This window comes from Pezoporus occidentalis, unplaced genomic scaffold (genome assembly GCF_034315485.1).
Source record: "Pezoporus occidentalis ecotype Australia unplaced genomic scaffold, CSIRO_AGI_Poc_V1 ctg29, whole genome shotgun sequence".
Lineage (NCBI taxonomy): Eukaryota > Metazoa > Chordata > Aves > Psittaciformes > Psittacidae > Pezoporus > Pezoporus occidentalis.
Window position 1 is genome coordinate 3275191 of NW_026914829.1, and position 27520 is coordinate 3302710.

Below are 27520 nucleotides of genomic sequence, written 5' to 3' on the forward strand. Positions count from 1 at the left end.
TATCTCCCATTGCCCTTAAGTGATTGTTTCTGAGCCCTCTCCAATTGGAGTGTTAAATTAGTGTGTTGCACTGTATAAAACTGTGAAGATCCCAAGTGCTGTGTCATGGATGTACCAGCCACCCCTGGGACTGAGGTCACTTGGGCACTGAGATTCCCGAGTTGGCAGAAGGTTGTGGAAAAGCAGAGGACAATTCCAGAAATCCAGGAGATCTCTGTGATTGTCTGTTTTACATATTGCAAGGCCGGTATTAAGTAAGTGCTGGAGCTTCTGATAGGACTTCTGCCACCAAAACTGGGGCAATGAACCCCACAAAGCTCCAAACCTGTTCTGGAGATTGCCTCTACCTTTGATATTTGGTGGCTGTCTTGAGGTGTAAGTCAATAGAAATCTCTGTGTGTGTATGTTTTGTGTGAGACTGGAATATCCGTTGTTATATGTATGCATTCAGAAAAGCACTTGAAGCGGTGCAGGGGTGGTTAAAATAGGGCTAGAGATCTTGCATGTTGGTACAGAAGATTAATTTATATTGTCATTGTCACCTTCTTGCCAAGAATTACTGAGCCAACAAAGGTGGTTAGCTATAATCGTCAGGATGTTGCAAGAACTGGTTTAAAAAGCAAACTTGAATTCCATTTTCAGCTTTCAATACACTTAAATAGATGGATATACGAAACATGATCTGTATGTTTCTCAGTTTCAGTAGAGCGTATCTGGATGAGCAGGGGAAGCTACAGTCCCATGGGGCTTCCATGACATGGCAGTAGCAGAAGCATATTTTAAGTCAGAGATGCAAAAATAATCTCAAACGGAAAGGGGGGAAATGAGTAACAAAGGTCCAGTATAAAAAAAAAAAAAAACAACCCTGTGTTTTGTTTAAGTCAGGCTGGGATGTGGAGAAGGAGGAAAAAGAATTGTATGGCTTGTGTTTCAAGGACATACAATGTAGATACTATAGGACTGGGGGGGTTGACCCTGACTGGATGCCAGGTGCCCACCAAAGCTGTTCTCTCACTGCCCTCCTCAGCCGGGCAGGGGAGAGAAAATACATCTAAAGGTTTGTGGGTCAAGACTAGGGCAGGGAGAAATCCCTCATCAGTTACCATCATAGGCAAAACAGACTCGACTTGGGTATAATTAATTTATTACCAATCAGGTAATCAGTTCCCACCACGAGCCCACGAGCCTGCGCCACTGCTGGTTTCTCACAGGGTCACAGCCTCCTTCAGGCATCCGCCTACTCTGGTGTGGGGCCCTCCCTGGGCTGCAAGTGGAGATCTGCTCCACTATGGGCCTCCATGGTCTGTGGGGGACAGCCTGCCTCACCATGGGCTGCACCACGGGCTGCAGGGGACAGCCTGCCTCACCATGGGCTGTAGGGGGAATCTCTGGTCTGGCACCTGCACTGACCTTGGTGTCTGCAGAGCGTTTTCTCTCACATACTCTTGCTCCTCTCTTCAGCTGCAGTTTCTCCTCTGCAGTAACTTTTCCTGTCTTAAACATGTATCCCAGAGATGCTACCACCATCCTTGGTGGGCTCAGCCTTGGCTGTGACCACAGCAGAGCAGATACCCCACTGCAACCATGGTAGAGCAAGTAGACATGCCCTGAAGGAACTGCAGCTTGTGGAAAGCCCATGCTGGAGCAAGTTTATCCTGAGGGACTGCAGCCCATGGGAAGGACACACACTGGAGCACGAGGAGGAAGGAGCAGCAGAGGAGATGCTGTGGACTGACCACAACCCTCCACCACCACTTGGAGAAGGGAGGAAGTAGAGGGGTCTGGAATGAGGGCGTGAAGCTGAGCTTTGGAAGAAAGGGGTGGGAGGGGAAGGTGTTTTAGTTTTTGTCTTTGTTTCTTACCATTCAACTCAACTGTTAATAAATTAACTTCTTTTTCCCCAAGTCTGTTTCACCCATGAAGACTATTGGTGAGTGCCCTCCCTTGTCTTTATCTCAGTCCACAAGGTCTTTTATCTTACTTCCCTTCCACTCCTGTTGAGCTTGGTGGACAGCCAGGAGATATCTGAGGTCACTCCGACCTGCTTGAGAGGTCTTTCTTATGGCAAATTCAGCAGTTTTGGCAGAAGGCAGCTTCCGCAATTGTAAGGAAGATCCGTCAGAGGCCGCGAGGTGCCACAGCACCAGAAAGCATAGCCTAGAGGAAATCGGCCGTCATGGTGCAGCCGGAGCTCTCGTAGTCTGGGCAAACATGCTCCCTGGGCTGAAGCAATTGTTTTGGTTGGGGATTTTTTCACCTTGTTTCTTGCAAGTCTAATTTGTGTCAAAGGAACACCTTTCCCAAGAATCTGACCCGTTGTTCTTGGAAAGCTTTTAAAGACAGAGGAGGAACCCTCTGTTTGCTGAGGGAAGGTGACGCAGTGGCACCGGGTGTGGAAAAAGCCTGTGGTCAGCAGAAAGGTCCTGAATTTCCTGGTCAGGGGAACTGGCTCACATCCTTCAGGGGCAGCTGAACAGGGATGGTGCCCAGGTGTGTGACAGCAAGCAGTGCAAAATCATTCTGGTTGCATTTCATTTGGAAACAGGTAAAATGTCAAAGGAACTGAATCTGTTGGCATAAAAATGCCAACAGTCTTCTAAGAGTTCTCTCCACCTGCGCATTTGCTGCTTCCTCAGCTATATAATGGGGAATGCACAACACCTATAGCACAATTGCTCTATTACTGCCTTAGACTTGCCTAAGTGGATATTGACAGCATTTCCTCTGGGATTAGCACCAGAGGTAATGCTGTGTGGTGGTAAATGACCTGGTAAAAGTATTTAAAGTGAAACCAAGTGAAATTTCTTCCACGCATACGAAAGGAAGGTACCCTGCTATTTGTGTAGTTGATCAGACATATGGTGTCTCATCCCATTTAGCAAGTGGGAAGCATGTCTTCATGAACTGTTCTGTCTGCCACTAGAAGCCAAATGTTTACTAACTGCTACTAATTCAATGTTACCAGCTGTTGCAGGAAATCAGACTCTCAGCTCACATAGCAGAAATAGGAGCTTTTGAAAAGGAAGAAAGAAAAAGATGTGTCACCTATGCAGCTACCTAAGTACCTTGCTTCCTTTAAAATCAATCAGAGCTCCGTGCTTCAGGGCCTTTCTAGGTCTGAGTTCCTAACACATTTCTATATCTTCAGTAAAGATTACCTCTCTCATAGATCTTCTGTTAATCTATTGATTTGCTTTGCTTCCCACAGCACTCGTGGTTGGGAGGGAGAGCAAGGGGGCTCTTGGTGTTCTCAGCTATTAGGGACATGAGACATCTTTGATGCAAATGCACTTCTGCTCAGTAGAATAGTGATGAGTTTGCCAAAAAGACCAGGAAATACCTCCCATGCATACAGATGGCATAACTTATTGGCTAACTATCACCAGCTTTGTTTCCTTTCAAGGCTGTTTGTACAGATTTTTGCAAATCATCATGAAAAAGACCCTTCTGTCCTCAGAAGTTTAAATAAAGAGCTAAGAAGTTGTCTTTATGTCTGACCCTGGTTTCTGCACTAAATAAGTGGGAAGAATTGCTGCATACTCCCACTATTACAAAGCTGTACAAGTAGATTTTGAAATGAGAGGGAACTCCTGAAACCAGATGAGCTGATTTGGTGATGGCTACTCTGCATGGTTTGTCAACATGTTTTCAGTATGCAGGATATAACAAGTTCCTTTGCAACAGAGGAAAATCAGGATAATTAATAGTTAAATAACTAACCTTTGGTCAGAAAGGAGCTAGATAACAATGTTCTCAGTAATCTCCAAAAGTGTGGGGCCAGCTGCCCAGAGCACTTAAAAAAACTGAGAGTCAGGGTGATATTTTACTGTATGAAATATATTTTAAAAAGCCCCCAAAGCAACCATCTAAATAACACACAAACATCTCTCAACCAAAACGCATTCATCCTACCCTGTCAAAACAATGCCAAAACAAACAAAACCCCAAACCACAACTGTTAAATTTTGCCTTCTGGCCTCAGAAGTGGAGAGAGCAGCCCTAAGCAGCAGCTGTAGGGGTGTTTTGTGTCTTATGCAGATGGTTTTAAGGAGGTTTAAGAACGACGTAATCAAGCACCGGGGTTTTAAACCAGGTCCTCCAAGGGTCAGGCCTGATTAAGTCCAGAGCTGGTGTCAGCCTGGCTGAGCCGGCTGAGGAGAAGCAGAGGCGGCAGCTGTGAGACCCGCTAATAGCGGGAGCACCGCGGGTATTCAAAAGCGGATGGGGGGGCATAGCTCGGGGCCGCGCACCCGCTATAAACCGGTGCCCTCTCCTGGTGGCACCTGCGAGGTGACAGCTGGGGACAGGGTGGTGACCGCCTGCCTGCACGGCGGGACCAGGAGGGTTGACACCAGTGGAGCTGACACCAGTGACAAATACCGCAGCATTTAGTACAAGCGAGGATGGCATATAAATATTTACACTGTGACACAGCTTTCACAGCCAGAGGCTTTTCCCTTGCAACTGCACTGTAGTCTGCTCTTCAAAGACCATGCTTAGACCCTGTTTAGAAGAGGACTGGACAAAAAGGTGAGTATTAGGCAAACAGAGCTCCTGTCCTATATTGGAAGCATCTGCACAGTAGCTCCTAGTAGTACAGATGATCAGAGAGTAATTGATTTTGCATAACAGAGAGGAGAATAAAATAGCATGCTGCCCTTTATTTCACCACTGCAAAGGCTTTGTAATCAAGAGCTTTTCCTAGTGTGGAAACAGGAGTCATAAAGAAGAGGAGATTAAAAGCAAGTGTATCCTGCATAATGGCTTTTACGATGCCTCTGACCTTGACTATACAAATAACCTTGGGAGGTCTGCCCTTCAGGGAAAAGTAGGAGCTGTTTTGATTAAAATGATCAGAATGCAGATCTCTGTATCCTGGTGCCCAGGCCTATATCAGAGCATTTTCTAGAGAGATGTGAATGAATGCATTTAACCAAAGAAGAGAAAATGAACAAACCCCTTAAACTCATCCCAAATCTCTAATCAAACGTATTTTTTCATTAACGCTTAACCTGTCATGGCTATTAACATCACCAGCTGTCCAGCACATACAAACGGCTGGTTATTTAATAGCATTCAGTATTTATCATGCTATATACTAGATTAAGGTGGGTGAGCAAACCCTCAAATGTCTGGCCTTGGAAGAGAATCAGGAAGTGTGGTGCTAGGACAGCCAGTGGTCTGTGTTACAGAATAAAGCATCCTCCCTGCTCTGGTATCTCGGAGTTTTGTGGAACAGACAGACTCATTTGTGAGCAAACGTGATACTGTACAGAATTATGGGAGTACAGAAAGAGTGAGCTTCTAAACCCAAGTGGTGAGTCAGGGACAGAGGGATTTAGTTATGCTAATTAGACAATCGATGTTAATGACAATCAAGGTCCTGCAGATGTCTCAAGATTACAGCTGGAGCACTGGAAAGACCACTGCTGGCCCCTTCTGTTGATCAAGGCAGGAGGCTATTTAGGAGAAAAACGAGGGAACATGGTTAGCAGAAAATATTCGAAGGATGCAGAAGACAAATACACTACGGGCAAGAAAGGATGCCCTGGTGTCAGTTTTCAGAAGAGGGACAGGAGAAACTGGAGAATATGAACTGAATTGCTCTCATTTTCAGCAAAGCAAAGGAGATTCTGCATAGATATGAATATAACACCAGATCAGTATTCTGATCCACCACATTTACTGGCTGTCTCAGCTTTAGGTGCTTAATGAACACCCAAAACGGTCCCTGCTCTCTGCAGAGCAGCTGCAGCTCAGGGTTGATGCAAGGGTAAGTTTCCTTCAAGTAGCACTAAGACACGTGTTCTCTGTCTTTACTCCTTTCTTCCTTTGGCCTTATGTCAAATGGCTGCATTCACCCTCTAGGCACAATTTTGCTTCCCAGGATGCTCAAATGATTACCAATTCAGCTGGCAATCATGCTGCATCATGCTGGAGATTATGCTGGCAATCAGCTGGCAATCATGCTGCCTCTCTTGTCTGTAGAAGTCTAACCTCATGGAAGACTTCAACCTCATATACTGATGGTGCTATTTGCTGGTAGCACCTTCTGGAGTAGATTACCTGGTAATGTTTTGCTTACTGAAAACTCATCTTACAATTCTTGTCTCTAGTCTTGATGGCTCATGCTGTATAGAATCATTTAAAATATCCATAGAGGGAGAACAGCATCCCAATACTGATGTTGAAACAAGTGCCACACCTCTTGGTGGTCATGTTAACCCTTGACACCTTTCAAACAGAGCAGTTGGCTAGCTGTGGGCTGTGGGGAACACCTCTCTCCTGGCACCCGGCCTCTGTCCTGGGCAATGGGAGGTCAGCACCAGCTGAGACCCATCCTGGGGCAAAACTGAAATACAGTGGAGTCTGGGGGCAGTGGGAGAGGGAGGGAAATGGCTGCTGGTCCTCCTCCTCTCCTCAGTGCCACCAGCCTTCCTGGGCCTCTCCTCAGCACTGTGGTCTGCAGGGCCACTGTAGGAGTGAGCATGGCCAGTGACTTGGGAGAGCTTCCATTCCCTGCCCTCTGTGATGCTCCTGCACCAAAATACTGTCCCTGCAGATGCACTCACAGCAGAGGCCTGGCAAGTGCCAGGCAATGCTCCCCAGGGAGCACAATGTCCGTTGTCTCTGAACACCAGGTACCACTGAGTCCTAAAACAACATTTCCTTGCTAATTATTTTAGCTGATATTTTTCAGTTATTTTGTTGAAATATAATGTATAATATAATAGGGTTTTTTTCCCTATGGAAAAAGTACATGTCTCCATTTCTGTCAAAGTGATCTATGGAGCAACACAACACAAGAATACTCTCTTACAAGCAGTGCTAAAACATAAATTGAAAGAGGACACAGAGTCTAAAGTGTCCAGGAGTCCGCTTGATGTTTGCTATACTAAAGCAGCCACTTGTAAAGCAAGCCTTGTCCTGTCAGCTGCTGAAAAATCAGTGCAGCAACTTTCTCTCAGAATAATTATAACAAATATGTTCAATGATTGGACCAGAAATGTGCTTTTCTGGCAGAACTGTAATAACTTTGCTGGCTGTTGAGATGCAAGTTCCTTCTGAGGGAAAGGTTATATGTTAACCATTCATGGTATAATGTGAAGAAACCAGGTCAGAAGGAGACTGAACACATTCTAAAAATGATGCAATCTGGTGGGGAAATGAAGATGTCTTCAAGATGCAGACTTAGAGGACACTCTGGCTTGACTCTTTTATCCTTTGAAACTGAAGATCCCAGATCAAATCATACCTGGGCCTTTTAGCAGTGTAAGAACTGAATGAGTAAAGGCAGCATCCCATGTTTAACTTCTACTTGAGTGAGTTTGGATACCCTGCCCACTAATGGTTGGGGGGGGAGGAGGGTGTGACCTTTTTCCTAACTCCACTGGGCTTTCAGGCAACTTGAGATACTTTGAAGTGGTTTGTTTGTACTTAAGATGGCTGAAGTCTTTCAGTTGTCTTCACTTTTTGAGGATGGTGGATGGGAAAACACCTACGTTTCAGCCTTCCAGAGAGCATCAAGATTCAGGGAGCTGCAGAGTAAAGGGGGGCACCTCATAGTGTTGTCAGAGTTGATAGAGAGGGGAAAGAGAGGGTTCTTCTCGGAGGGGCACAACGAAAGTTTGAAAAATACAATTAAAGGACAAAGGCAATGAGATTCAAATTAAAAAATAAGGAAAAAACTGTGATTGTGCCCAAAGACTGGTACAGGCTGCCCAGAGAGGCTGTGGAATCTCCATCCTTGCAGATGTCTGAATTTCAACTGCCTGGGCCCTGAGCAGCCAGCCTGCTGTAACTTTGAAGTTAGCCTTGCCTTGAGCTTTGACTGCAACCCAACTTACCCTGAGACTGTAGAAATGCAGAGAGCAAGAGGGGACAGACATTTGAGCTCTTGTTTTTAGGGGGATGCAACTGTGATAGCTTCCTTCCTCCAAAAAAGTGCAGTAGCTTGGACTCGGCACAAGCCAAGCGTGCCTGCACAGGAGTTGCTGCAGTGGAAAGCCAGTTTATAGCACATGAACTTCTTTGCATATGTGAACTCTAAGAGTGACTAGAAGAAGGAAGAAAATGCCACCTTAAAGCAAACAGTTTGAAACCTGAACTTTTAAAAAAGAGCTTTGCAGTAACAGGACAACTAGAACAACCTTGGCCTCATTCTCCCACCACCATCCCAACCAAGCAGGGCTGAAAAGCAAAGGCTGGCACCGAAGGATCCCTCCTTCTCTTTCCTCTGGAGTTCATGCTTCATGGGCTTCCCTGTTCCAGGACCACCAGTTCTTCTCCAGAGCTAGGCCTCCTCTTCCTAACTTCCTAAGTGTTTCAGTTGAGCACAGTCCAGGAGGGCTAAGTTACAAATTTTAAAATTACCTTAAACTGCGCTTGTTTTTTACTAGCCTAAATAGGCAGAGGTTCCATAGTTTTCGGGGTCCTACCCTGGATCTTCCACCAGACACAGCACAGCTTCTACCTTTTCTCTGGAGCTCCGGAAAGATTCTATCAGGAAAATGTGAGGGTCACAGCTCATGCTTTATGCCCATTTGTTTAAAGTGTTTTGTTTATGTCAGGCTCCACCACCCAGACTTCCACAGTCTTTGCACAGTCATTGCTAAATTAACTCGGTTTTCTTCTGTCTTAATAGTAAGTAAACAAATAAATGGAACTCAATTTCTTGGACAAGCAGACCCATATTCATTTTGAGGTGGTATATGATCCATATTTGTTAATGCCTGCTGTTAGAAAAATTCACCCTCACTTCTTAAATCCTTATTTTGCCCTGTCGCTTTTTAACTACCTCCATGTTTTACCAGAGATTCAGGTCGTACTTACTCTGTTTGCTCCTTTGATTCTTTATTCTGCGCTCTGCTTCCTATCACTAAGGAAGCACTTCCCCATTCAAAGCCACTTTGCCTCCCAAGGACCACATCAAAGCTCACCTGTGCCGTAACACATAGAAGAAAAAAGTGACAATAGCCTGGCTTGCTGCTGGCACTACTAAACTACTTGCTGTGTTAGTACCGGAGTGCTGCTTACTTGTACCTGGCTACTACAAGGATTCCATCAAACGGGGAACTGAGCTTTAAAGAAAGGCAAGTTATAAAGATAAAGCAGAAAACAATGCTGGAAGAGAAATGTTTTGCACACTTGGGGGTAAGGAGAGAAAATGTTACTGAAGACTTACAGGTCATGTGTCTGCAGTTTCTTTCACCAAGGGAACAGTCTGCTATCTCCTGTTGGGAGAAATAAGGGCATTTATCAAAGATACATTGGTCTTCTTTGTCAATATTCTGCTGGATCACAGCTTGGAGATGCTGCCGCCCTCTGTGATAGAGTCATGCCTTATGGGACCTGCTATTCTCTCTGTTACTGATTACATGGTGTGCCAAACCATGCGTGTCATCTGCTCTTAAACGATCAAACCTTTAATGTGCTGTCAACGTCTGCTGTCTCCAAGCTTCAAGTGGTGCAGGAGACAGCTTTGTTCCTGCCCCAGGACACTTTGTTCTCCTGCTTCTGTCAGGGCCCTGCAGGAGCACTGCTGATTCCTTCCTGTAATTGCCTACAGGTTGCAAAGCCAAAGACTCACAAGTGCAGAGAGTTTTTCTGTCCACAGCCTGTAAAATACACAGATCTCTATCAGTTTAATGCTGTTAGAGAAGCAAAAGAACATGAAGGAGGACAAAGAAAACAAAATGGACAGGGCAGCAGGCAGGTTGGGCGCGGTGCATTCTCACCCATGAGCACAGGGATTGAAGTGACTCACTGATACATCAACCCTGAGGCACAGGGAGCCTCTCCAACATTTCCAGCTAAAGAGATCATTTATTGTACTGAAATGATTCAGTGACCTTAAGAAGCAGCCAGAGGCTCTCTCTGGAAACTGCTGGAGAAGCAGAGTAATCTAATAGATGGGAAAGTGCACTGAATACATCTTTTCTTGGTCTTGTTAATGATCTCAGCACACACAGCTCATTTCAGCTCTCTGGAAATAGTTGGCAAGTTGTTTCTGAGATTTTTCCAAGTCATTTTAGAGTTAGAACTCAGTAACCACTGAAAAGTATAATGCATAATTTAGTTGTGTAGTGTTTACTTTCCAATGTATTTTTGAGCTCTTTTACAACATCAGTGTCCATTTCTTAATTATCAAGGTCACTACAGAGCACTTTCCCCTGAGGAAAAATCCCCCCTAAGGCAAAACTGGAAAAACATTTGAGCATTTTGGGCACAAACTGCACACAGCTTAGGGCAGAAAGAAGCAATTCAGCCAATCAGTGGGTTATGGTGACTTTCAAAGTTTGTTACTCACAACTGTTAGAGCTCTGGTACATTTCTTGAATTTTATGTATCTGTGTTAAATATGAAGGCCCATCACATGGAACAGAAGCTAGTAATACCTAGAACAAGCAGATAATGCCTGACCCAGAAAAACTTGAGCACCTTATAAATGCCTCTTTCAAATTTGTGCTTGGGAATAGCTGTTTCCAGTTCCCACATGTTTCAGAAGGAAATTTGCCCTTTGCACAGCTCAGGTGACACAGCAATTCCTGAAGTTATGCTGGAGCATCTACAGCACTGTGGGGCATTCTGTGCCATCTTTGTGGAAACTGCTGATTTTTCCAGGCGCTGAAAGTCAGGCCAAGTCTTCTGCTGTCTGTAGACTACAGCAAAGCTCTGGTTTGCATACTAACAAAGAGACAGTAGCAAGGAAGAAAGGGAAGCAAGAATACTAAAACCGGCAGCTGACTGCCCCATAGCATTTTAGCCAGAGGTACTTTACCAGGTCTGTTTAGCCAAGGAAAAGTTCAAAGGTGGTTGGAAGTCATTTTACCTTGTGAACTTTTAAAGGTTGTCAAAGACAGTGACAGAAAATGTACCACACCAATGTGTAAGGACATACTGTACATCCTGCATGAAGCCCTTTCTCATCCTGTCCTGTTGTACCTCCTTGTTGCGTAACACAGTGGGTATGATCTTAACAGTAGATGTTTATCCCAAATCCAGCCACTTATTTGATTCTTCTCCCTAAGAAGATGCTTGCTCTGAACGAGATGACTGATTTGACTTTGGTTTTGTTCCTTTTGAAGGATTTGCTGAACGGGAGTGAAAGAGCAGCCTTCCCTCAATGAGTAGCCACTTAAACTTTGCATTCCCAGTAGTTTAATGTTTCTGAGTTTGTTCTGGGTTTCTTTTCACTGTTGCATGACTAATACATGTTGTAGGGATTGCTACAGTCATGGCTGAAAAGTCCCTTTGCACAAGTCCTTTATATACAAATAGGTGAGTTTTGTGGCTTGAAAAGAGAGGCTTTGGTGAGCTTGGCTCTTGCCTGAAAACAGCAGCAGTCTCCACCTCTGGGATGGTTATGCACTGAAGGCTGATCCCAGTCACCACATCCCACACGTCCCTCAGAAAAGCCGCAGGACCAGGTCCTGACACCAGTAGACAGAATTGCCCGTTTTCTTGATGTTGCTTTTCTCTTTTTTTGTACTAAAACTTTTAGGGATTCATTTCAATGATTTGCCTGCTTTAAAGGACTACAGATATTAGAAATCTTGTGTGCCCCAAACATGTGCCATAGCAGCAAGATTAGAAGACCTCATCTTTATGCACAAGGCAATTTATAAGAGCATCTCTTGCTTGTACCTATTTAAAACTTAGATATTTAAAGTATTTTACATTTTAAATAAGGAAGAGGATCAGGAAAATGAAGTGGGTGAACAGCAGCTAAAAATGGAAATCACCACTTGCAAAGCCATTGGATTAAACCTCAGCAAATCCAGGCGGAAAAGTAAGACCTTACATGGTGAGGGGAGGGTAGTGGGAATTCGTGTCTGACCAGGATGCAGGCAGCATTCTTTCAAAGAAGGTATGAAACCTGCTGCTAGTTAGGGGCACAAGAACACCTCTGTATCAGCAGCACTCCTGAAGATATAATTCCTAATATGGAGCTTTCCGGATCAATTGGCTGCCCCTGTCAAGGTGAATTGGAATCATGCACATACTCTGGAAGGAACAGACAAGAACATCCTGACTTTGTCTTCCTCATGTTTTCAAGAACTTCTGCTTAGCAGCCTTGAAGTTGTTCAGGAGGGGGGAAGGTGCATTAAAAGCGATTTTCACTTGTGCATCAGCAACAATAAGAAAGGTGTTTTTGCCACAAAATTAAACTGTCCCCGGAGAAGCAACTAGCTAAAGTGCAGCTAGAGGAAAGGTAATTCAGAAACCACAGTGAAATTATTTTGGTCTCAGAGTTTTGGAGTGAGCTTTGCAGCACCACAGATGCATTGTTTCCATAAGGTTAAGATGTATAAATAGCACTATATAGTCAGTAGGAGCTCCTGCCAAACCCAGGCTGTGGATGTCCCTGCAGGCTTCTGCCCAAACATGCATTTGCTGTCTTCCTGCTCCTGGTGGCCCCACAGAGGCGAACCAGTGCCATGATCTGGGGTTACAGCACAGTCAATGATAGCTTGGGTTTGTTCAACGCGTACTGTGCCATACCTTCTGTCCTTTGTCTCTGCTTTTCTGTGTCAATGTCAACAACAAGATTTGTGGGTCCAGGACCTTGCTGCACAGTGTTCTTCCTTGCTGCTGTCACAGCTGCAAGTCCAGGGGCTTTAGCTCAGTAACTTAGTGCAGAAAAAGTTGTTGGGATTCATCTTCATGAAGGACAAATGGACAAGTGAAATGCAGAGAAAACAAAAGACAGGCTTGTCCTTCTGTGCTGAGGGGAGCACAAGGTGTAAGGAAACCCAGTGACACTTACTAAACTCACACTGCAGTTTGTGCTACAGCATGATAGCAGATAGCCAGGCAATCACTGGAGCATGTCATCAGATTACCAGAAAATTGCTGCACCATGTTATTAGATATGCTGAAAACTGCGCTGTATTCAGTTTCAAAGGCAGGGTCCATCTTCTGAGAGGGCAGTGGTTTGTTCAGAGCAGACTCGGAGCAACCTACAATAGCATGCTGCTCGTGTGGATGGGCTTTTATTGCAAGGCTTGTCTGACATCCATCAAACTGAGCGGCAAGGCAGAAAGAAATTCTCCGTGTCACGGTGTAGTGCGAGACAGAAAAGTACAGCCAGCAGAACTAAATAACCTTGGCAGAGCAACCTGGTAATAGAGCTGTACAGCTTCCAGTACCTAGGCAATTTGCCTTACAGAGACATACCCAGCTTTTAGTGAGCTTGGGGTGCAGGGTGCATGAATGCCTGACAGGGCAGTCAGTCCTTCTGCAAACATGACTTGATCAAGACAAAACAGGGAGGTGAGCCTCGGAGCTAATGTACAAACCAGGCATCCTGGGCTACTAGTTTTGCTGCCTATTATTCTTTCAGGAAAAAAAAAATAATGAAAAGCTTTAGGTATTGCAGTTATTGTGGACACTGTATTGTGAACTCTCCAGTTAGCTGGGGGATAGGTGAGTGTGAGTGGAGGAAGAAAGCAGGGCAAGGGATGGGGCATGGAGAACAGTGATGCTGTCATCACTTTCAGGAAATTCATCTGTTGGTACATGAGGACTTTAGCTATAACAGAGTCCACTGGATTTTTAGAAAACAAGGTGTTTTCTTGCACCATTGGCTTATTTTATTGGATGGGTGTCCTAATACGAGTCCATTTTGCCAGTGAAACAAGGTCTGCAAGGTGGCTGCCACAGCTAGGACCAAGAACAGCCAGGAGAAAATACAGGGAGGATGCATATGTCTTTTGCAGAAGAAAGCAAACCTGTGGGTGCCCTCCTGCCCATGGGGATATTGCAGGAGTCAGACACCAGCTTAGAAGCCTGAGAAACTCATTTGTGCACCCTGCTCCTGTGTGAGGAGTATGCAAGGACAGGCAAAGCTCATAAGAAGGTAGTTTTTCAAGCCAATCTTGAGAAAGAGATAAGCTTAGAAATGCACTACTGTGGTAGATGGATATTGAATGAGAAAAGAGCATGTTGTTCATAATTTTGACAGACTCAATTATTACCACCTCATCAGCACAGGCAGGGACTGCCCATGTGGGTGGACATACCTGTCTGGGTTTGACTTGTTTCCAGTACCCATAAGGCAGAAGTGCAGCTGGTCTTCACCAAGTTTTGCTGAGGACGTACAGAAATAGATGCTGGGGACTGCTGTGAAGGCCAAGGAGAAAATTTTTGAGTAGTGGATATTGGAGCAGCTTTTGTTGGGTTGGTCCAGATAAGGCCAGTGACACAGAAGGAACTGAGAGATTCTAAAGGGTGACAGAAACCATCTCAAGAGGCCATACCAGGCTGCCAAGCCTTGGCTTCTAGCTGTATTCCTCTCTTCTAAGACCAACAAATACAGGACCTGGAACTAAATAGATAATCAAGTGTAATCTGGCACTCCCAAAACTGAAAAAGATCTGATCTTGTCTCATGGTTATAATTTCCACTGATCCCTTGGATACTGACCCCAGCCCAATTGGACAAACAGCTATGCTTTCTCAGGAGTAAAGTCACCAATGCCCTGTTGCAAAGCAAGCAACTAGAATGAAACTAATTTTCACCTGTGAAGTGTACCTTTCAGTTGCCTAGGCTATGAAAAGTTCCTCTTGAATGTATAGCAGATCAAATTAGTTAAATCTTTATAATTCTACCTTAACAGTTGAGTCTTTGAGACAATGTAGTCTGTAGAAAGGGAAACATAAAGTGCATAAATGATTACCACAGTAGCTGATTATACCAGAAACAGTGACTGTTCTGAAGTTAGGGCATGATTAACTGATAGGAATTTACTTTGGAATTACCTGCAGCTGAGGATGGATTCAGCTGATATGATACTCCACCTGACCCTGGAGAAAAGCAGAGAGTGTTCTCAGAGATAACAGAAAAGAGTCAGACCCCACAGCATGAAAATTAGAATGCAGATTGCAAGAACAGACAGGGAACAAGGAAAATAATAATCATAGTGACCTACCAAATTCCTGTTCTGAAGCAGATGGACATGAAAGACAACTCGTTTAGCAATTAGACATTCTTTAAATCACAAAAGGGAAGACTACATTGCAAGGAAGAGTAAAGCACCATGTTCAATAAGCAAGTGTCAATCCATGAGATGAGATTTTGCATGCATGTGATGTTCATGCCAGGCAGAACAAAATTAAATGCTCAGATGCAAAGGCAAGATGAAGAACTGAATACCCAATCAAGAGATGACACGAGTGAATGAAGTAGACTTTGAAAACTAGCAAAATGAGAAAAGGCGTAAACTAATTTTTACATTACAATACTGCCACTAAGATGTTGTAATTTTAAAGCATAAGACATACAAAAAGCATTCCAACTAAAACTTTAGGTTTTCTTCTCCACAGAAGCTGGAGACTTCAGTTAAAGCATGAGAATTTATTATCTTAGTGAAAATAAATAAATAAATATTAGGAGAGATAGTTTATACAGTCAGCAAGATGCACAAGTTAAACCAAAATTTTATCCACACCTGAGTCCCCCACAGCATCCCAACGTTAATGCTGTTATGATGTAAAGGAAGTAAATAGAACAGCCACAACATTACATGCTTTACAAAATGTCTGGTGTGATAAGAGCTAAAAAAAAAACAACCAAAGACATCAATAAAGTGAATAGGAAGCTAGACTTCAGTGCCAAAGCATCAGAGCTCACAGCTTTAATAAAGAGCTACTGAGAAATGAAGTGAAATGTCTATTTGTATATGCTCAAGAATCCAAATAGATGATTAAAAAGAGCTCAGTTCCCAGACCTTTCAGTTGGAGCTATGTTCTTCACATGGCAGAAGAAGATATATGCGTAGTATTTAATGCTAAAACACTCCCCTGGGACGAATAGTAAGAATATTTTTTTAAAAGTCTTAATAGATTATTCATATTATTCTGTTCAATAGTAAATTATACAACTACCAGGCTATCAGCTGAGAATATCGCTTGGGAGCTAATCCACGAGTGGACAAATATTAGTTTCCTCAAGAGCAGGAACTGAGAAGTCTGGCAGAGATATTTACTATATGTGATATAAGTGTGTGGACATGAAGCTGATACGGCAGAGCCTCTGGCAAATCATGCCCACAACTGCATCTGTCTGCTAGAAACAGCTAGGGAAGTAAATAGACAATAAAAAATGAGAATACTGCATCTGACTGAAGTATCATTTAATTGACACAGAGAAAAACTGAGATGATTGCAAGCTGTTGAGTTGGAGCAGTTCAAGAAATTACCGTCCCACCAGCAGGACTTTAATATCCCCTTAATAAGGTGCTACAATGGTGATGCATGTGCATCTCTATTCTGTGCAGGCAACACGCAGTACTCCCAGGTGGTCTGACGAAGCCACTCTGAGAGCCTGTGCTGAGCAGTGACCTAGCCCAATGAGGGCAAAAGTGATGAAACTACATATTTGTAGTAGATAAAAAAAGAGCCTAAGACATTCATCAGTGCTTGAGCGAGCTCTGAGGTGAATTCCAGGCTAATCTGTCTGGTTTATAACCTGCAGTATAGACATGCCTGTTCTACATGATGGGACCATCACAGAACCCTGCAGAATATGTCATTCCATACAGCACTTCTAGAAAGAGGAATGAGGGTAGGAGATTAAACTTTTAAATCAAAAAAACCCTTAAAAACTGTTCAATGAATGCGACTGAAGCAGCAAATCTAGAACTACACTACCTACATAGAACTGACTTCTTACACAGAGCAGTCCAGAGTTCAGAAACATGACAACTGAACAAAAACATGAGACCAACAGCCAGTTCTGATAGCCAGGGCGCTAGCAAGACCAGTTTCAAGAAAAGAATTTAAAAGAAACAAAGGAAAAAGAAAAAAAAATGAAAAAAAAAACAAACCAAACCCAAGGAAAAGAAACAAAACAAAAACAAAAAAACCCGAAATTTAAAAATTCTTCCATGTCAAAATACAGCAATCTCTCTTTCAAAGTGGCAGACCACAGGGGAGAAGCTCTCACTTTTGGATACTGAACAGCAAAGACAGCATAAAGCATTTCAAATAATGTTGAATATAGAGGCAACCAACTTGAGGATATGTCAGCGCCATCTGGGAACAAAAGCTTGTCTCCAGAAAATGAGCAGCATCCCCAGTGCACTTTTACACAGGCCAAAACCATCTTTTCATTACAAGTGACATCTTCATTTGTAGTGAGTTTATGCTCCGTGTCTGTGAGTTTAATCTTATTACTTCATCCTGCTGTCACAGTTGATCAAATAGCAAGGCTGAACTGGGGGATTAAATTGTTACTTTTAAGTCTAGAGAATGCATTTAAAAAAAAAACAACAACAAAATAATTGTCAGGGCAATCCAGAGAAATATTGCTCAAAAGGAGCACCAGTAGGACCTTGGTATACAGAGCTGTCATCCAAACCTGTATGTTCCTCAGCTCCTGGTGCAGTGCAGCGCCACAAAACTCTGCAGTAATGAAAGGAGAATGGAAGAAGGATAAAAGGCATGCAAAGGCCAACACCTGCAGTAGAGGAGAGGCATGAGAGCTCCCATCAGCAGGGAGAACTTTCAGTGCCAGTGGAAATCATGCACTGGGAGGCAAGCAGCTGTGGAGGCAAAGCAGCTGTGGAAGACAGTGAAGCACACACTGTTTGTAGCAGACAACTCAGCCCATGTAAAGGGCTATTGACTACACCTAAGATCAGTTAAAGGTTGACCTCACTGAAAGATGAGACCAAAGAGAGAAAAAGAAAGACTGATGGGAGCGCTGACAAAAGCACCTTCTTTGTGTGGTGGTAAAACAATACAAGTAAGGAGCATGATCTGGTCACTGCTCTGTAATAGCCTACAACCACGTGTTTTTGCTATGGGGTCTTCTTCAATGGGGTATGATCTTCCATATCCTTCTTTCTCCCTCACTGCCACAGCCTGAGCCACAGAGTGGGGCAGTAGAGCTTTGACTATGCTGCCAGAGCACCACATAGCTGAATGTCTCAAGTGTTCTGCAAATATCTGGAAACTTTTGCCTTAAAGGTGATAATAGAACATGTGAAATTGAGATCACAAGTATTTTGTAAATGGGTAAACTGAGGACATGAGGCTAAGTCACTTTCCAAGGGCCACGCATATGCAGAGCTAGAAACAAGAATAAAATAAATTACGCCTAAAAGGGTCCATGAGATAGAATAGCATTGAGTATATTTTACTTCTTCCACTACTCAGTAGTCTCTAACAAATCCTTGTAATAAATTGCAGTGATCTTCCTGAAACCACTGAAGCTGCCCCAGTTTCCATAAAGAGCAAACTGGCCTGTTAATTTTCTGATTTCCCTTTTCTCTCCTTGTCAAAAGAAAAGAAACCCCAAAACCTTTTCATGCATGGGATCCCTGAGGATACAGTATTAAACTCTGCAGGTACTGAAATTCAGAGGAAGGCACCTGCTTGCTTTACAGGATTTCAGGCAAAAAAATATTTTTAACACACCTTGATGTTTTTTTTTTTTTTACTTCAGGCTGCTGTTGAAATAGGAAAATGCAGATAGCCCAACCCTTCATGTAACTGGTAAGCTCTCAGGGATTACAACAATATTTAAAATAGTTGAGTGCCTTTTCATCTGAAGTCTTCATTTCATTCATGCAGCCCTGTCTTGTTGCTCACCTTTGCTATGTGTGGTATGTGAAATAACTAAAGGTTAAGCAGCAACTCAAAGAGCCCTTAGCAGCCACGCTGCTCAATCAGTTTGGCTCTGGAAATATTCAGCCAGAGTCGGATCAGTTGTACAAGGAGCCTGCAAGCAGAGTTACATGATTATAAACATGGTATCAGAAGACACTGAGGAAAACAGAACAGATGACAAAGGCACAATCTGCTTGCTGTTAACAGTGCCTCTGTAACATCACGGGCTATCTCTTAAGCTATATTTTCCACTGCTTTGCCAGCTTGCAAAACTTTTAATGGAACAAGTTTTTCTGGCAGAAGAACACTGATTTTTATCTTTAATGATCAGCCTCTCTATCATTTAGCTCCAGGAAACAGCTTCCTGGTTGTAAACTGCCTGAGAGCGCTGACAGCCACTCAACTTCAAAAGCAGCCAGGAAAACCTTTCTCCCTAACTTTGGGAAGGAATTCAAAAATGCTGAAAGGTGCAGATGATGTTGTTATGGAGCATGAGGACTCTGCTTCCCAACATGGAGAAATGACAAGCTGGGATATCAATGACATCAAACTTCCCCAGGTATGTGTCTTAGAAATTTATGAAGTTCTGACCAGTCATCTCCACCGCTGATCTTCAGTGCTTTCTCAGTCATCTATGCTTCATTGCCTTTATTCTCTTTGCCACATTGAGGTATGGGACAGTGTTTTACTGGAAAGCTAGAAAATCTTGAGCAAATACTGATGTTTCCATGCATTGTTCCTTAAATGTATGACTGAAAGACCTGCTGATACTTGAAAAATAGCAATGCTGCAGATGCGTTGCCTTTCTTGTCCATTGGTGGATGAGGCGCAGAGAAAGCAAGGGTGAAAAAAAAATCTCCTGTTGTAAGTACTGAATTAGAGATGTCCAGGACTTGGTTTTTGCCCTGGGTAGTGTTTTATGAGAAATTAGCACAGCATGCATAGCTGCTTGCAACTCCAGTTGCTCAGCCTTGCTGCAGATCGAGCACACAGGCAACACTCCTTCTATGAACACCTAGGAAAAGCTTGCTTTGTTTTTGCAGAGATTTGCTGAGAGGCAGAATAGTGATCCACCCATCCCTCAGTCCTTTTCTAGTTCTCTTATCCAAAAATTTCAACCATGCTCTCCACTGAAAGCCCACAGCACCCTGCATGCAAACATCGTCTCCATGTCCCTCAACCCAGCACACTTGTGCCAGATTCTTCCTGCTGCGATCCTTCAGCATGCAGTTCTGCTTTCACCTCCTAACTCTGCCTTCTTACCTCATCCCAGCCTTTTCCCTACTATGCCACTGCTGTTCACGCAAAAGCTCCATGTTCCAGACTGCCTTCTCCCCTACCCTCCACTCCAAGGTCACCTTCACCTGCATTTCAGCCTGGAGGCTTCCTCCACACCTTTCCCTACACTATCTGATGGCTCTAGAGGGAGCACAGGAGTTTTTCTCCTTTCAGTGGATGCTCCTGCTGCTGCAATGGCTCTCAGTGGCTGGGATCAGCAATTTCAAGGACATTCCTAACGAGTTTTATAATCCTACAAGATTTTTTCCCTCAAAACCATAATGGATATGTTAGGTGTTTTACAGCTTACTGCATTTTACTGTGTTGACTGTACCAAATGAGGTGATGTGTTTGATCCCTTGTTTGTTTGCTGTTTGGGTTTTTCCCTTTGAGTTTTATTTTAATTGTTCCTTGCAGTGTTGTCTTTTTGTTTTGTAGCTTAGTCCACAGCAGTGAAAATAAAACCTGACCAGAATGACAGGTGTCTTTGTTTTGGACTTCAGAAAAGTCACTGTGGAAGACTGTCACAGCGAAAGGGCAAAACGAGCGAAAGGCCAAAACGAGCCAAAGTCCAGAACTAAACACCCACCTAAATGTGGGCATAGTCTCCACTTGATTCAGTATTTGCCCTTTTTCCAGTGAACTGAGCCAAATCAACACAGATGACTCAGTGTCACAGTGCTGCAAACAGCCTGAAAGGTGAAGCAGGATGTCTGCTATAAAAGGCTAACAGTAGCTAGTCAGGTGATGACTGCTGCCTGCAAGGAAAGTATCTGCTATTTTACGTCAGGCACCTCACCTTTCTCTCCTAGCCAGGTCCTGTACTGAGCTGCACCCGTGGGTGAGTTGGAACAGCCTCCCAGCCAAGCTTTCCTGACGCTTTGGGGCTCACAGGGAGCCATGAAGAGCTGTGGATTTTCTGCCTTCTCTCCACTGTTCCCTCCTGCCAAAAAGCATCACCTGACTGGGTGCTGGAAAACCAGGTTTGCTGGGCTCTTGCGCATGCTCTTCTTTTCCTCAGCCTAAAACGTGGCTTGCTTTGGTCTCTCCACAGGATGTAAGACAGATAGATGGGTTTCAAGAATGGCCAGATTCCTACGTAAAGCATATCTATAGCTCGGAAGATAAAAATGCACAGAGGCACCACAGCAGCTGGGCAATGAGAAACACCAACAACCACAATTCTCGCATCTTAAAAAAGTCCTGCCTTGGAGTGGTGGTCTGTGGCAACAACTGCTCAACCTTGGATGGGAGGAAGATCTACTTAAGACCAGCCATATGTGATAAAGCAAGGCAAAAACAACAGCGTGAGTATGAACATGGCTGTTCATTGTATGGCAGTCGTAAGTGATCACAACACAAAAATCAAGCTACAGGATACCCTTGGGATTATCCAACCTTTCAGATGTCATTTTTTATATTCAAATGCAACTCTTGATTTTGGAACAATACATTTACATTTCTTACTTTTGGGCCAGGAGTTGTTTGCTTGTTTGTTTTCTTGATTTTTTCTTTTTTAGTCTCTTTTTCTGATGGTTGGGGATTGATTTCCAGCCTTCTCTGGCCCATGAATGAGGCTACTGAGCAGTGCAGGCAGCTTCCTGCTGTGCTGCTCCTACTGACTTGAGTGTAGCTTCACTATTGCATGGGCCCAAGAGTAACTCAGGAGACAACTCTTGCAGGAAAGAAGTTGCTCATAAATTCCGATGACTGGAAAATAGGCTTCATAGTCATATCACTGGAGCAACACAAAGAAAACAGAGAACATAACCTGCAAGCACATTTTTAATGAGACCATTCCAAACAATTGTTGACTGCTCAGTAGAGCTAGCACATACTGATTTCTGGATCTGATGAGCATTTTGGCTAAAGAGAAGTATTGCTCAAGCACTTACTGAGGTCAGAATGCTGTCCTCTATCAAAATCAGACAAGAACACATGAAATTCTGGACGCTGCCAGGTTAAAAAAAAATAAAACAGGCCATGATAATACATGAAAAAATCATACTAAAGCTATAATAGAAATAATTTTTGCTAATTATGTTTACTACTGGAACAGAATAAAGGCAATAATTAGTTTGCTTATATTGATTTTTGGTTACATTTGAAATTTTTTTGCATATTTTTTTCTCAGTGTAGTTTCTGAGCCCCAGAACAGAAGTTGCAGTCCACCACCAATGAGCCATTGTACCACACAGGATTCATCTGACTGGTGTGGTATAGAAAATATTTCCCATCATTTTTGTTCCAGGGAAATGCTGTCCAAACTGCAATGGGCCCCTGAGGCTCCTTTCCTGCCGAGGCCATGGGGGTTACCCAGTTACCAACTTCTGGAGGCATGAAGGACAATTCATATTTTTTCAGGTTGGTGTAAAATTACCTTACACTGTGCAAGTTAATTGTAATTTTAAAGACTGTTTTTTAAGATTGATTAAGGACAGGTTTTGTTCAAATAAATAAAGGTCATTGAATATGACAAGATCAAATGACTGTAAGGAGAAAAATTTTCTGAGTGAGACAAGGTCCCCAAGAAGCCTGATCTAACCCTGAACATAATCCTGCCTGAGCAGGAGGTTGAGCTAGACCTCCAGAGCTCCCTTTCAACCTAAATTAGCCTGTGCTATTATGATTCTCCAGCATATTAGATTTTTCACTTAAGCTCCCATGAAAATCTCTTGATTTTGAATCACTTTGCCTCAGGTACACAGAAACCAACAAAGTCTCAGAAAATCAGAAACGCCATGTTCTCTCAACCCTTTCTCCCAGGCACCATGAATAAGCACGAGCTTATCTTAGAGCAGGAAATGGTTCTACCCAAGGGAATGTGTATGGAAAATGCCATCTCTGTGTTATGTGTAACTGATATATGGAAAACAGTGTATGCAAGTGTTTAAATGCTGGGCACTATTTCTGGAAGATGTAGTTGTAGTTTAGTACTATAACCATTGAACTCTCCTGTTTTCCAGTCTTTCACTTATGTGCAGGTTAATAAAATTAATTCTCTGTGGAAGCTAAAGGAAATTAATGTTCTGATAAAAATATCTGAAGTGCGAGGAAGATGGAAATGACTGCAGGGACACTGTAGCCAGGCTGCAGAAGACCCAGTGGCTTCAGCTGGGGCTCTAGTGTGGGAGTCTTTTCTGTACATAAATATGGTGCACTGGTTTTATGATTTCAGAGAACTTCTACCCCATCACTCTTCATCTGGGATACATTTGTTACTTGAGCTCACATTAAATAGGTCTTACCATAGAATCATAGAATGGTTTGGGTTGGAAGGGACCTTAAAGGTCCCCTTGTTCCAACCCCCCTGCCATGGAGAGGGACACTTTCCACTAGACCAGGTTGCTCAAAGCCCCATCCAACCTGGCCTTGAACATTTCTAGGAACAAGCCAGCCACAGCTTCTTTGGGCAAAGAATTTCTTCCTAATACCGTATCTAAATCTCCCTTCTACCAGTTTAAAGCCATTCCCCCTTGACTTGCCACTACATGCCCTTGTAAAATGTCCTTCTCCAGCTCTCTTCTAGGCCCCCTTTAGGTACTGGAAGCTGCTCTAAGGTCTCCCCTGAGCCTGCTCTTTTTAGGCTAAGCAACACCAGCACTTTCAGCCTGTCTCCATTCCAGAGGTGCTCCAGCCCTCTGACCATCTTCATGGCCTTCCTCTGGCCTTACTCAAGCAAGTCCACACCCCTCTTGTGTTGGAGCCACTGGGGCTGGATTCAGTACTGCAGGCGGGGGTCCCACAAGAGCAGAATACAGATGGACAAGCCCCTCCCTCCATCTGCTGGTCACACTTCTTTTGATGCGGCCCAGGACAGGGCTAGCTTTTTGGGCTGTGAGCACACATTGCCTTATTAAATACAAAGTGTTAAATCAGGCCATATGTGTGGGTTTGGCCTGTGCTACAAATTCTATTCCCTTAAGATTAATAACAAGGTTGTTTCTAACTTTAATATACCATAATTACTTTCTAAAGTCCAAAGGAGCTCATGACCATCCACGTCCAGAAACAAAATTAGAAGCAGAAGCAAGAAGATCAACCCAAAAAGCACAGACAGCTTTTTCTCCATCTTGTCCAAGATTAAAAAGAATACAGGAACTTGAGGTAACTTTTATTATTGATCAATGAAATTGTGGGTTTAGTGATCCATGGTTCAAGCATGGTGGAGGTTGTCTGCTTTGGGTCTGGGTGAAATCAGGCTTACATCTCCACATTCTGCCTCCCTGTGATCAGTCCAAGAAGGAACAGGGCTATTCTCAGCATCCTTCTCTGCTCAGCACTGTCATCCACTGCCAGCACATCCTGCCTGGAGCCTCTTTGGGCATGGTGGCAACATGGCATTACATCTATACTGTTAAACAAAGCAGGGCTGGAGGGAAAGCTCAGTCATGTCACTATTCTTACGGTCCCTGCCATGGATTTGGCCAGTGCTAACTTGTGCTCCAAGACAACATGCCCTGGCACAGGTCAGGAGAACAGCACATGTCAGTGGCCGTTTCCTGGCAGATTTTGGACCAGGTTGCATCAGGTTTGGGTCCTGTCACCGGACACAGGCTCCCTCCAACCCTAACTATTCTATGATTCTGTGATTCTGTGTCTTCTTCCTTCCCTTCCTACAACAGCTTCCCAGTATTTTCACTTTGAATCATGTGGGAGTAGGAACAGACCAAAGATGTCTTAAATACCTAATTATAGAGCCTGCTGTTCAGCTGGTCTGACTCTGTGCAGTTGGAGTGATACCACTTAATCTCAGCTGGTTTCCCTTTCATGGCTCTCCAGCAGGTTCTTTGGGGGTAAATAACCCATCATATTTGTGTTCTGCCAAGATTGGCTGCAATACGACTAACTCGGGAGTCTGATTTGACACATAAAATCTGTGTCCCTGAATCTGCAAAAAGTCTTCTGTAAAGACTTGATTTTAATGTGCTCACAAGAGACAAGGGAGGAGAAAACTGTGAGCCCAAAATAGAGCAAGTGATACACAGGATGTTTTCCTTACGGCATCAGTGGGTCTTTAGCTGAAGGTAGGCTTGGTCCTACATCAGGTTGTTGGAATTTCTTCTTATGGTGAGTGGAGGACAGCTGAAAAGAGCTTTGCTACTCTGGCAGTCAGCAAAATCACTATAATTAAATGGATGCAAAAGTAGAATTACAAAGAAGAGAGACCTGTAGGTACTCATCAGAAATGGTAGCACGGAGTGAGTGTTCTGAAAGGAAGTAAAGTTTGCAAAATCATAATCCAATAATTAGGGCAATTAAAGAAGTTGTGAAATATCCAGAACAAAAGATCTAGAAGGATAATTCTTGTGTGCTGCTCCCTCCCTGAAGGAAATTTCTGTTTGTGGGGTAAAAAAATGTAAAGACAGGGAAGTCTATTAGTTAGAAATACAGGCAGAGACTTGAAAATCTGAAGCATAATATTATTGTAGTGAAAAGATCACCTCAGAACAATCAGTTTAAAAAATCACACTTAGCTTTTACAAACTCCATAGGAAAAAAGGAATCCGTGGTGTCAAGTGTACTCGCATAATTTAATATTCAGGTGTTTATTTAATATATGCTGGCAGCAGGAGCTGAGGGCTGTGAATGCAAGGTCTAATAATTCTTTCAGTGTAGAACAGGCTTTGAGCAAAATCTGGTCAAACAAACCCAGATCTGTGGTCTGCTGTTTGGTTTGCCCCTAAAGCCCACTGGCACTCCCCCACATGGAGGTTCTGCTACAGCACCTGCTTCGTTACCTGCATTAATGGAACGCTTTCATGAGTGTCTCATACAGGACGGATGTTACGTGTTGCCACAAGATCCCTTGTTTTGCTAACCCATGCCATGCTTTCCCAAGTCTCTGACAGGTGCAGTGCCGACGCGGGAGGCTTTGCCTTTACTTCTTTCCAAGCCAGACATTTCCTCGCTACCGGATAATTTTGGGGGACACATAAGCAAAAGCTCGCGGGAGTCGGTGCTAGGCAGCTGCTCCGGGTGGCTGCCATGCTCCAGAGCTGAGGAGGATGGGGGCTCCAGAGAGGTGCTGGCCTGGAGCAGGAGCCCAGCCCCCAGGAGCAGCCCCAGCGCCGGGAGGCCTGGCAGCGGCCCTGCTGTCCCCTGCACAGCCCCTTCCCCCCAGCACTGCACCCACCCCAGCACCCCACACACCCTAACCATGGAGAAGGATGGACATGGCCCCTTCACGCATAGCACTGGTCCCCCGGGGGATGGATCCTGCGAGGACAAATCCCCGCTGACCTACAACGGCTGCTGCCTCCTTCCCCTGCCCTACCCTGTGCCTCAGGGAGGTCCCTGCCCCATGGCGAGTGGGGCACAGCACCACCAACAGCTCTCAGTGCCTCCGAGGGGGAGTGAAGGACATGATGGTGAGGGAGAGCACCACGTGGGTCTCAACTACTGCAACGACGACATGTTTTTTAACCTGTACCCATTACGGTGACTGGGTTTAAATGTCCTCTCCGTCTCCTCTTTTGGCAACAGGCCTAATTCTCTATCCCTGTTGCAACGCAGATGTCAAAGTGCTACCGTGCTGATTGCCGCTTTGGCTCCTCTTGCAGGGCTCAGGTGGGGCTTTCATACCTGAAGACTTGTCTTTGTTCAGGTTTTTTTAAATGTTGTATTTTCCCCCACTATTTCATTGGTCTAATAAAAGGTATCAGCTCTGCTGACAGGCTGCCTTGCTGCCATTCCGTTTTGGTAGCATTTCAATCCCCCTTGATAGGCAGTCTGTTCAAGCCTGCGGGACTGTGGAAGGACCTCAAGGACCACAATGTCCCATGTGCCCCTCTGCACTCCTCCAGCTCCTTCGGGCAGTGACATAAGTTCTTCCACTGCACTAGCCCTGCAAAAGTATTGTGTAGAATCATCACAGAATGGTTTGGGTTGGAGGGGACCTGTATTTCACCTAGTTCCATCCCCTCTACTGTAGGCAGGGATATTATTCACCAGACCAGGTTGCTCGAAGCCCCGTCCAACCTGGCCTTGAACACTGCCAGGAATGGGGCAGCCACAGCTTCTCTGGGAACCTGTGCCAGGGCCTCAACACCCTCATAAAATTTTTTCCTCTTAAGTCCGATTTAAACCTACCCTCTTTCAGTTTTAAACTGTTGTGTTCCTTTTCCTATCACTTACAAGCCTTAGTAAAAAGTCTTTCTTTGTATTTCTTATAAGCCCCTTTCATATACCCTTGTAATAAGGTCTCCCCAAAACCTGCTCTTCTTTAGGCTGAACAACCCCAACTCTCTCAGCCTGTCTTCACAGGAGAGGTGCTCTCACCTCTGTGGCCCTCCTCTGAACCTGCTCTAGCAGTGTTTTTCTGCAGGGCTGAACCCAGTTTCATGCAAGTGTATGTTCAAGGTGCCTTGCTGCTTTTTCCACCCACTTGGCATTTCTTTCATTGCAAACTATAACAAATCCTTCAGAATCTTTTTCCATACATCACCTCCTTTTCTGACCGTACCATAAGCTATATTTCAGCAGGATCTACCAGTTCCCTACATTTGTTTAAAAAAGTAAGTTGCTGAATATATATTTCTTGCCTGAACTTAGTGGCCAGCTCAGAGATCTTTAGCAGAGTATCCTTTATCTTTTCCCATAACTCACATCTGCATAACTTCCCTGCT

At 44.1% G+C, this 27520-nt stretch overlaps 1 protein-coding gene across 1 annotated transcript; it reads left to right on the forward strand.

The window, feature by feature from the left end:
* Window positions 1–18965: 18965 nt before the first annotated feature.
* On the forward strand, window positions 18966–26535 carry GCM1 (glial cells missing transcription factor 1). Its single transcript, XM_062626183.1, has 5 exons — window positions 18966–19173; window positions 20947–21199; window positions 22144–22256; window positions 23871–23999; window positions 25735–26535. Exons 1-5 carry the CDS (start codon window positions 19072–19074, stop codon window positions 26335–26337), a joined length of 1200 nt encoding a protein of 399 aa, XP_062482167.1. The 5' UTR covers window positions 18966–19071; the 3' UTR covers window positions 26338–26535.
* Window positions 26536–27520: the final 985 nt, after the last annotated feature.

Excerpts from the sequence above, each read along its gene's own strand:
- GCM1 (XM_062626183.1), top strand. The coding sequence starts at position 19,072 with ATGCTGAAAGGTGCAGATGATGTTGTTATGGAGCATGAGGACTCTGCT. Across the intron at positions 19,174-20,946 it reads ATGACATCAAACTTCCCCAG|GATGTAAGACAGATAGATGG; the intron begins GTATGTGTCTTA and ends GTCTCTCCACAG. Across the intron at positions 24,000-25,734 it reads AAAGAATACAGGAACTTGAG|TCTCTGACAGGTGCAGTGCC; the intron begins GTAACTTTTATT and ends TGCTTTCCCAAG.